This window comes from Taurulus bubalis, assembly GCF_910589615.1.
Source record: "Taurulus bubalis genome assembly, chromosome: 13".
Lineage (NCBI taxonomy): Eukaryota > Metazoa > Chordata > Actinopteri > Perciformes > Cottidae > Taurulus > Taurulus bubalis.
In genome coordinates, this window is record NC_136601.1 from 20,217,003 (window position 1) to 20,229,059 (window position 12,057).

The window sequence follows — 12,057 nt, forward strand, 5'->3', positions numbered from 1 at the left end:
CAAACAGGGCATTTCCCTGCGTTGAATACTTTTGACATTTTAAATATATTGTGTGAATAATCTGTTCACGTATTGTCAGACTTATTTGTATTTCCTCCTTGTGACATTGCTACTTTTACAGAGTAAGGACTCTGGTGATCTTTTTTGTTTCCAGTTATATGCATTGGTTTTTAGGTGGAGGTAGTTTCACAGGCAGGCGTGGTTCCTTCAGGGCCACGTCCAAAGGGCCACTCGATTAATCTGAGGGGTGAGATACGGGGATCAGAGGGAAACGTAATTAAAATTTTCTGTTTGTCTTGCACATATGGTATTTTTGATAAATAAAGTTGACTTGACTTGATGATTAATGAGCTCTGCTGACACAAAATCTGAAATCTTTTGTTATACTTTTCTCTGTTTCTCTATTATGAAATGACAGTTATTTCTTCTGAATTTCAGACAGGAAATGACTTGCTTTATTCTTATTAATAACTCATAGACATCTAAAGTGTGACAAGGGGCCCCAACTAGACACTAATGTTTTCGTCACAAGCTGAACATGTCGGGAGCCACTGGTTTAATCTCAAACAGCGTTTTTGTATTTTATGTGGTCATCATGTTTTTTTTGTAAAATGTGAATCTGAAAAATAACTGATAATAAGAGTAAAACGTGCAATACTTGTCTGTAAAATGTATACAGTAGTAAGTATTGAGCAGCATTAATTGGAAATACTCAAGTAAAGTGCAAGAACCTCAGAAGTGTACTTAATTACTCTCCACCACTTTATGTGCCATTTGGAAAATTATGTTTTCTTTTTCCAAATCTGACTTGCACGTTTGTAAAATTGTGCTCTTTGGCGTGATCAGTTATCATGTGGCCACATGTTCATTGTTCTGTTTTGTCGTAGAAATCTCTTTGAATTGTTGTCTTCTCTCATAGACCCACACGTTATCACTCAGTACATCTACATGTTTGTTTGGTTTCTTTTTCACAAGAATCCTCTTGGTGACAAATTCTTCACTAAGAGTAAGTGAACTGCTACGTTCCAGCATTATATTCAAATGTGCTGTTTGAAATAGTCTGTAGGGTAGTCTAATAAATCATCACCAGTGTTGGAACAAGTGGAAGCCAGCAGCTTAAAGTAAAGAGACATGCAGGGAACATGGAGGCCGAGCAGAGAGAAAGACTGCAGATATAATGACTTCTGAACGTGTGACTCCTGACCTCACTGTCCGAGACACGCAACAGCAGAGGCAACAAAAGAAACGGAGGTGGCTATTTCTCAAAACGGGAATCTTTATGTCCGCACTTAACGGGGGGGGGGCGGGAGGGGGGAGGAGCCTCCCGAAACCAAAACCAACGCACACGTCTCACTTCCTCTGCCACTCTCACGTGCCCTTCCCGCTGGCAGCGCTTTTTAATAGCAGTCATGTCATACGTTGTGGCACATTATGTCGTCGCTCCAAGTGCAATATCTGACCATTATTCCTCAAATGATGCCATTGTAATATCTTAAGTGCACATTTAAGATTCTCTGCAGGCGGAATGAACTGTGGCACACTTCTTATTCTGTATATGTCACTCCAGTCCTCTTCCTATCTAATCATTAGTAGTTGCACCTTCTTTTTTTTATTCCCTCTCTCCACCTACAGTTAGCATGAATTATATAAAGAGGTGATGAATAAAGAATCAAAGAAGTCCAGGCTGAGTACCTCTGTTACCTCTGGGAAAGCCCCCCTGCTATAGCTATGTCCTACTTCTGTAACACACACACACACACACACACACACACACACACACACACACACACACACACACACACACACACACACACACACACACACACACACACACACACAGATGAATGGGCTGCCGAGTTAACGGCAGTGCATCTTTTGTGCCAGTCTCTGAAAGAGTATGCTGGGATTTGATGTTTTAAAGGAATTGCAGTGCATGCTCTTCCACAAGCAACAAACACAAACAGGCATGGAATCACGCATGTGCATGTGTGTTGTGACACACAGCTGCTAGCCAATCAGATGCGTCACAACGCCAGCCCTAGAGGCCAAACAGCTGATCTGGGTTCATCTGCCGAGTTCATATGCCAGCTGGAAATAGCACATGCTGCTCATGCTGTACACACACACACACACACACACACACACACACACACACACACACACACACACACACACAAACTAAACACATACACCTCGCTAGTCATTTAATGATATTAAAATGGTGTAGATGTGATTAGTCAAAATCTGCACCAAACAACAACACATACCCTTCTCTGCCTCCCAAGTGCCTTGTCCCATTCGTTTACAGTAACTGCAGGAAACATTTAGAAAAAAACTGCTGTAGTGTAGTAGGACTCCCAGCCCGCGTGCAGCCGAAACAAACAAAAAGTAATTTTGCATGAGTAATGTCGGAAGTGTCTCTCTGTGTAATCAAGTCGTAAGCTGCTGATAGTTTCCCCCGGGAGCGATGCTGACTTCAGAATAAGATATTTCATCACAGCTTCGCCACAGAGAGTCTTCCACCGAGCCGCTGCTCGTGCGGCGGCGGCAGGCCACACTAATGCCTTTCCTGTAAATAATGCCTTTCCTGCTGCGATTCAGGAACTAAATATTGAGCAGTATTTGCTGAGCCAGGGCATCGCCTGCATATCTCACGCATCCATCACTTTGAATGGCTCATCCTAACACACATTTGTCAGTTGTCAACAGTCTGCCTTTTTTCTCTCCTCTCTCCTCCCCACAGTCTGATAGAGACAATATGATTACTGCATGCAGTACTCACAACATTCTGCTGCGACAAAGAGGCTTTTTCACTTAAGTGGAATGGGAGCCTTTACCAGAGTATTTACTTATAGTGCCGGCTCTATTTAAAGTCTGGAGCTACTCTCTCGTGCTGCTTTGTATTGTGAGTTACGGGATCCTGCATGAACACGCGTCAGGGTCAAACCTATTTTGGCTACTTCACTTAAGAGATTCCTGTATTTTGTACTTACGTCTTTGCTCTGATTATATAGTAAAAAAAAAAAGCCTTGATTAATAATAAGGGCTTTGAGCTCCAACCATCTCACCAGATATGTCCTTAGTTCTCTGTGTTTAATTAACATTAAGCAATAGTCCGATGGCTGGGTAGAACATGTGTTATCTGTCTAGAATAAGTTGAATTATAGGTTCAAGATTGTTTGATGCGGTATACAAAAAAAAGTCTGTTAGCAGACCAGAAACATCTCTTCGGGAAACATTGAAGAATCCCAGACCCCACCCCCAAAAACCCCGCGTGCCGAGACTTGAGCGAGCATCGCGTGTTGACAGCTTCATCCACATTTCATGCTATTTCCTCCAATCTTTCCCTCTTTCCTGAGAAAAATAAACCCCTCCTCTTCGGAAGACACGAGGGTTGCCAGGCAACCAGAGAAAGAGAGAGAGAGAGAGAGAGAGAGAGAGAGAGAGAGAGAGAGAGAGAGAGAGAGAGAGAGAGAAAAAGAGAGCAGAAGTGAGGGATCAGCAGTTGCTGCCCCTCAGGTCCCTGCACTGATGCTAGGCTAAGGAGCACACACACACACAAACACACACACACACACACACACACACACACACACTGTAGCCTACATATGTGGTCCACAGTAGAAAAGACTGCATTTACAGCTGAATATGGCTCTAAACCCTCGCGGAGCAGTTACTTTGCATCAACATCAAGTGAAATCAGACTATCAAACCTGTGCTTTTTTGGGGAGAGGCTGGTTGGGGCCTGCTGTGCTAAGAGTGACGGCAGGCAGCTATATGACTCCTGTCCCGTCGCCTTGCATCCCCCACCAAAATCTACAAGCCTCCAGCTGGAGTAAGTGCTCGGGCGAGTGGGAAGAAAAGGCACAACGCTCACTAAAAATATTCCGACTGTGAAATATTCATCACATCATGACAGAATATTCTTAAGAGTGTGGCATTTTCGCTTGCCGGTACTCGGGGCTTTCAAGTGCACCGCGGCCTCCTCCTCCTCCTCCTCCTCCTCATCCTCTTCCTCCTCCTCGCCGACATCCAGCTCGCAGGGAGGTGTCAAGAGGCAATCTGAAGGAACACGAGGACGGGAAACAGGGTCAACCGGGAAGCTGCGAGGAGTTCAGAGGCGGAGCTCCACTCTGAGGACCAAACCGACCTCGGAGAACGAGAAGTCGACTCCAGCAGAAGTAATACGTCCGCATGCACTCTGGCTTCATACCTGTAGAGAGCAACGCGTCAAGGAAGCACATTGAAGGTCACATGTTGACAGCTGCATTTATCTTATCTACGAGGGATCCAATGACGGCATGCAAAGTAAAAAAGGCCGTCACCAGAATATCACCAGATACACGCCCATCCCTTGAGTTCAAATATTACGGTAAACATCTGTGTGCTATAACTTTCTAAAGATGATACGTCAAGTGTGTTGTAATACTATTCCTTTGGCTGTGAGCAGTGTGATTGGTCAGTGTGTTACAGGCTTGTTGATAATCATGAAACACTAGTATGCGTGCACACGCCTGATGGTTCCTCAGTGCACCTTCTGTGGTTGTTTGTTTTTTATTATTACTGCTGCATGTTGTTGTGGTTAATACTGAACTCATTGTTTGCTATTAGTGCCATCAGATGTGTATTATTTGGCCTCTGAGAGAGTGGAAGCATTTATCAGAATGCTTCCACTCTCTTTAAACCTCTTTAGTCATTATGCCATAAAGTTGATCAGCCCAAGTAATGTATTTCATGATTCTGAAGCCTTATGTTAGAACAAGCTGTTGGTCTGAGCTTAAACAGACAAACTAGCTTTGCAGCGATGTTGACAGCTAAGCTGAAATAAACTGTTAACTTGCTGGCAACTATAAAAGGATGACAGCTTAAAATCAAGCCTAATCTTTTAAGTCAGGGTTTGACAACGTGTGCTGGCTTGTAAACCCAGCAATTAAGTTCTCACGTCAATTTGAAATGTTCACACAATTGGGGCCACATCTAGAAGCCCCCCGCAGCCGGCCCTTTGCGATCGTGCGATCTCATGTGGGGTGCTGACCTCCAAGGTTGGGAAACTTTGCACCAAGTTAATATATGTGCTCGTAAAACTGCAGCCCCCCGGAACAACAGGTGCAAAACCAGCCCAGTAAAACACATATGAGAACACACACACACACACACACACACACACACACACACACACACACGACACAGGCCCCTCTGTCCGAGCGCCCGGATAGAGCGGGTGCTTTGATATGATGCCCACAGCATCCTCCTATTCTCCGCACCGCTTTGCCACCGCCTCTGTGCTCTCCCCTCTCGTTCTCCGTCATTCCCATCCTTCCCCTCGTTTCCTCCCCTCGTTTCCTCCCCCATCTTAAGGCTCCTCGGCCTTTCTTTCATTTTGCTTCGCGCCTCCCCATTTCTGAATGTGTGTCCCTGCTCCCTCTCTCTCTCTCTCTCTGCTCAGGGCCATAAAACAGGAGAGGAAGCGTGTGTGTGTGTGTGTGTGTGTGTGTGTGTGTGTGTGTGTGTGTGTGTGTGTGTGTGTGTGTGTGTGTGTGCGCGTGTGCGGCATATATATTCGCCTGCCGTCTAAATGTGCATTCAAGGCATCCAGGATGTGGATGTTGGGCATCTGCGTGCGTTGCTGGTTCCCCATCTTATGACATGTGCTGTGACTCCGACACGATCAGATCTGGTTTCCATGACTACCGATGCCCCACTTAAAGCCGCCGCTTCAGAGTTTGTGCGCCTATGCATGTGTGTGTGTGTCGATGTGCACACATACATACATATACCATTTATTCCAGTGAGCATGTGCATCCCTTTAAGCGCCTGTTTCTGCATCCATATGCAGCATCTCTGCCTTCCTTTTTGGGGGACTGGAGGAGTTTCCTCTGTGTGCACATATGTGTGTGTGTGTGTGTGTGTGTGTGTGTGTGTGTGTGTGTGTGTGTGTGTGTGTGTGTGTCCTCATAATAAGGCACGCTCTTTAATCTTTAATGCAGCTGAAACTAAAACAAGCACACAGTTGGAGCCAGGGGAAGCGTGTTTTCCAACACAGACTTCTTCACCATGCCAGCGGGAGACTAAATCACGCAGTATGGAATGGTAGTAAACATGCCCCCCCACACCCACCACCACCACCATTTGGACACTCAAAGGGACAAATAACATCAAGAGGATTTCTACAGAGGAGCAAAGTATTTCCCCCCCCACGCATCTTCCATCTAAATATGTACATCCCAGTCATTCACGGTCTCCTGCGCTGACTGAAATGTCACACGTCACCTTTCTTTTTTAGATTGTATTTTTTCTGTTCCAATACATCAGCACGCAAAGAGGAAAGGGGGATTACTGCAGGGGAAAGTGAGCTGCCGTGTGTTCATTTCCCCGTCCCTGAATGCATCAGCGGGCTGCCGATACCGCGCGCCTCAAAGCACCGGCTGATCTGATGATGCACCAGCACCGAGAGGCGGAGGACAAGTCCGGTTTTATTTGTATTTTGTGTTTATTTGTCTTTCTTTGTTGCCTAACACGTTAAAGCACAGCTCCTTACGCGTCATTCCTTACATCAGTTCAGTCTGCACACACACACCCCAGATACATACCCCCTCACACACACACACACACACACACACACACACACACACATAGGCATAGAGGAAACTCCTCCGGTGTGGGTGTTAAAATCAAAACAAACGCTGATGAGTCATCTTTCGGTGAGCCTCACCAGCCTTCTGCTGCTGGAGCAGTGCCTCTATATGAGAGACACGGTATGCACGCGGCCCGGTGGCCATAGTGTGTGTCAGGTTCTTCTCCAGGATCCCGTCTCATGTTCTTTCACATGACAGGAGTGGAGCGATGAGGTCAAACAGGAGCATGCTGTCCACAAGACCTGGATACAGCTTGTCTTTCTTTAGGGGGGGTTAAACCTTTTCCTCTGTGCAGGAGAAGGATGGAGTCTTAAAAAGTGCCCACGGTGTCCATCTGATGACATCTGGTCACACAACTTGATGATGGCTTTACAATACAAACTGTCTCTGATCCCACGGGGCCAACCGAAATGCCCCAGAGGTGGAGGGGTCTACATGAGGGAGAGCCTCACTGACGAGGCAAGTAACCGAGCACATTTACTATATAACTGAACTTGAGTATTATATATTAATTGACTTATTTCTCCAATACATTTTTAATTCAATATTTGTCTATAACAGCTATAGTTATTACACTCATATTTTGCATACAAAACATGTAATTATCTTGTAACAAACATTTTCAAAGAATCAACTTCCCAGCAGGAGATACAATTAATGCATCAGTAATATTAAACCTATATATTTATATATATATAGGTTTAATTTACTTGTAATTGGGTATTTTTGGGAGTGTGGTTATCAGACGTGCATATCCTGTCATGTACGTATATTTTATGGTAAAAGGATTTTTTCTGAAATATTGGAGGCCTGTGGATACATAATGAAATGTTGGTATTGTGGCAGATATCTTACAAACAACTCATCTGCAACGTTTTAAATTTAAGGGAAAGATTTCCATTGGATAACTTTAATTAACTTCAATAAAATATTTCTTGCCCTCAAGCTAGTGAAGTTGTGAAAAGATTCTTCATTTCTGTCTGTAATATGAATGCTATGTTGAGAGTTTAATACTAGCCTTTCGCCTTTTACTTCACCCAGAAGTTGATGCAGAAGAAAATAAGAATAAAAGCATAAAAAAGAAAAAAGGAACAGAGACAACACGTTGAAAATATAACTCCGAGCCCCGGCTTCTACACGTGGAGGAGGCCGGGAGACGCGAGGGAGCCCATGAGCGGAGGGCTGTGGCAGGATGAAGCAGTTTGCTGCAAAGTGTGGGCAATTCTTCTCCCGGCCTTCCGTCGCTGAGGGCAAACCTACACAGGCTGTTTTCAGTGCACGAAACCGACGAGTAACAGAATGCGTGCTGGCAAATAATGAATTTGGTAATTCCTTTTCACTGCCGTGCTGAGCTTGAAGAAACTTTCCCCTTTTCCTACACTCTGGTGATTTCCTCACAATTTGAGATTGAGGAACTTGCTGTTCCTATACCGCCCAAGGCCGACATTTCTTTTATTGTGTTTCCCATGTTGCAAACCTCGAACCACACGTTTGGCCTGCTAGGAATCTCATCTCCACTCAAACGTCCACTCTCTTAATGGACTTCGTGCAGGTGCAACGCTTTCCCAGGAGCAGAGGATTGAAGCCACGCTTCTCCACACTGGCTGCTCACCGTGGCTGAGGACGTGCGATCACCGAAGCGGGAGCCATCTCGTAATCGCTCGATGTATCGCATCCACAACACTGCCTGCAGCCATATCTGTCCCCCAGAGGGTCTGACAACCACCTTGACTCCTGATCGCAGACATCGGTGCTTTACCATAATGAAAAAGGGTCTGGACACAATATGGAGCTTTAGGAAATCCAGGTTAGCTAAAATAGGGTGACTCTCTCTATATATATGTGTGTGTGTGTGTGTGTGTGTGTGTGTGTGTGTGTGTGTGTGTGTGTGTGTGTGTGTGTGTGTGTGTGTGTGTGTGTGTAAGGAATACAATCAGGAGTATAGGAGCGCTACATTGCTGCTTTGAGTCATCACACAAAAGTGGTTAAGTCATTCTCAGAAGTAAAGGGATTGCGGACACCCTCCCTCCCGAGTCCATTGTCTGTCAATAGGCCTACCACAGCTTCTGTCACAGCGCTGTGTCTGACCCAGAGTGTGTGAGAACGGCTCCTATCACACACACACACACACACACACACACACACACACACACACACACACACACACACACACATATGCACACACACACACACGCACACACACACACATATGCACACACACACACGCACAGGCGCACACACACATAGCGCGCTCATACACGCATGATTAGTGATTACTCATTCATACTGTCTGTTTGAAGGGACGCATCTCGTGCCAGCAGAAGCGAGCAAAGGGGGGGAGAGAGAGAAGAAGAGAGTGTGATCGGCGCGCGGTTGCCTTATAAGGTAGGAGGCATTGCGCTGTCCACGGTGCTGAATCCGACGGTACGGCTGGAATAGGTGGGGGGGGGGGGGGGGGGGGGGGCATGCAGCTAACTCCATTAATCAAGCACGCGCGCGCGCGCACTCACACACACATAAGCGGGAGTGGGGATATGCGCTTGGAGCATGTGGTAGTGAGTGAAGGGGCAGATGACATACGTTCCACATTCATTGATGAGAGCTTTGCTGCTGCTGCTGCTGCTGCTGCTGCTGCTGCTGACTCCATCAGCAGCAGCAGCAGCAGCAGCAGCAGCAGCAGCAGCAGCAGCAGCAGCAGCAGCAGCAGCAGCAGCAGCAGCCTATAGGCTTGGCTGGCGCTCTCAAGCAAGCGAGATGACAGAATGCTGAGGCTCCACTCCCCGCTTCTTCTCTTTTTGGGAGGGGGGGGGGGACGACATCCATTTCACTGCACCGGCTCAACAAACGCATTCCCCCCCACTCATCTTTAGTGACTTTAATCAGCCTCAAACTGGTCGGTTCCTGCGCCTAAAAGCACACGTCAGCCTGCAGGTTTTGGATGAGGGAGAACACACATGCACAGAGTGTGGCCCTCCGCTGCTCACCCACCAACACCATCACCACCACCACCACCACCACCACCATCATCATCATCATCCTCGTTCTCGCCACAAGCAGCACGAACATCACCCAGCCTGATGCAAATGAAGATCCACATTTACCTTTCATCCAGTCCAGCACTTGCTTTGGCGTCCATTTACTTATAGGTTCCATCACCAAAGCCATGGTGTCACGGTCTCTCCGAGGTGAACGGCACAGGACTCAATGCGGGCGACATAAAACGAACTTGCCAGTCACATCTGGGATGACACGGCGGTGGGCGAATCTGAGGGAGACGAGAGGTTTGTCAGTTTTATTCTCTCCATCAGAGCATGGCCGCCTGCAGAAACGGTGAACGGGATGCGGTGGTGCAATCCACGCGCACACACGGAGACACGCACACACGCGCTCTCACTCTCCTTTTCCCTCCCTCCTTCTCGTCCCCTCACTCTCTCTCTCTCTCTCTCTCTCGCTCGCTCGCTCGTGCCTTCCCGCCAGCAGCCCCGCGCGCTGTGAGAAGTGGATTCGGTGGGCGCGAGGGGATGGAGCGAGCCCTCCCCTTCTCCTCTTCTCCTCCCGCCCGCCTCGCTGCAGCATCACAAGGGCCACCACTCATAACACGGACCAGGGAATGGTGCAACGCACACCATATAGGGAGGATCTCTCTCTGCCCCCCCTCCCTTACACATGCATATAGAGAAAGAGAGAGAGAGAGAGAGAGAGAGAGAGAGAGAGAGAGAGAGAGAGAGAGAGAGAGAGAGAGCAAGAAAGCTGTACAAAAATAACTTCAGCAAACCTTTAATGAAATGCGTGGTAAAAACGCACAGTAGGCTATTTTGAGTACCAACCACAGACATACCATAAGTACATGAAATATTACAGACACAACACGTTTTCGTGATTTGTACTTTCACAAATAATTGGTGTCATGATTAGTGCGAAACCTCGTTGCTGTCCGCACGTTATGTGTGCATTTTGGCGGGCGCGTGGTTGCCACATCACAAGGGTAATGCTCATATGTCAGCTGTTTTTTTTATTTTTTTTATAAGTTCACCATCTGTGGATGAGGAAATCAGCATCAGTTGTCAGCCGCTGCTTGCCCGGTGCATGAAATCCAGTGAGAGAAACAGCGCCCCCTGCTGCGCACCTGGGACACAGGTGACGTCATGGATTAAAGCAGCATCCCCTCCACACACACACCACCTCCACCCAAATGAGGCTCACTTTAGACATAGGAGGGTGGAGAAAAGAGGTAGGATGGATAGATAGATAGACACACACAGAGATCACAAAACACAAGGATCATACTGTAAGATAACTTTATTTCTGTTACACAGAACTGACAAAACAAAAAAAACAAGTTTCAAAGTGCAGATATGCCGTGTAGACCCTAAAGCAATTAAAGGATGCACGATAAGTAACAATAATGTCTGGCGGAGTCTTTCAAATTAAAATATATGGCACTCAGTGCTGTGTTTATGTTATTGGCAAAGCACCTCTCCAGGGACAATGTTTGTTTCAACCTGGTTCAAAGGACAGAACATTTGCCGAATGGTCTACATACATGTTCTGTGTCTTTCTGCCCGCTCTCCCTTCCTGATACATATTGTTGGCCATACTGCAGCAGAAATGCTAATAAGCTATGAGACTGTAATAAATCGGTCGTATTTCTGACGGTGCAGTATTACAGGATGAGGAGACGTTAAGGGCCGGAGTGATTTCGTAGCTAAATAAAACTTCCGTGATACTGAATCTCTTACAGTCATTTGATCACAAAGATTAAAAAAAGTGATGCATTCATCGCAGGACTATAGTCCAGTGCAGTGTTTCCAACACAGGTTGCACAAGGTTTACAATGTGAAGATGTAAAAAGAAAATGCTGATTTTAACATTTTGAAATAGGATAAGAAAAAGCATCTATCATGCACAAACGTGTCCTGTCCATAATAATAATAATTGATATAATAATAGTTTATAACAAAAAAATATCAATCAAAACACAACATTTGCTATCTTGATCACAAAGTGTCATACATGTGTGTCCCGCAGGAAACAAGTCTATTTAAACATGTTCTGTTGGCGACCTTTACAGCACCTGTACTGCACACTCAAGCACAGTATCAGTGACATACTTAACTTTAAAAACAACAACACCAACACTTCATAAGGATACTTTGGAGCCATTCCCCATCCAAAGTTTCTGTGACCTCCTCCTCCTCCAGCGGCCCACTGAACAAAGTCACCGGTGGGCGGGACCGCGCGCTCGGTCTTCAGCCCCTTCCGAATGTCACAGCGGTGATCTCGAACTCCCATTGGCTCCTGTCTGCGAACACGTCACAATCATGATTAGAATTGATGATCGGACATTCTGATTTCATTGTCTAAGCAAAAGGGGGGACCGGCGAAGAAATCTGCTGAATTCTCAACGCTCGTCTGATTTTGA

The 12,057-nt window shown here is 46.3% G+C and overlaps 1 protein-coding gene across 1 annotated transcript in view; it reads right to left on the reverse strand.

Annotated features, from left to right (window-relative positions):
- Positions 1-9,800, reverse strand: part of LOC306745709 (connector enhancer of kinase suppressor of ras 2) — a gene marked incomplete at both ends in the record, with an annotated part of 54,815 nt that extends 45,015 nt beyond the window's left edge. Inside the window, one exon of the mRNA XM_079228547.1 lies at positions 9,737-9,800. Coding sequence (XP_079084673.1) covers positions 9,737-9,800 — 64 coding nt within the window. The remainder of the gene's footprint in view (positions 1-9,736) is intronic.
- Between the last annotated feature and the right edge of the window lie 2,257 nt (positions 9,801-12,057).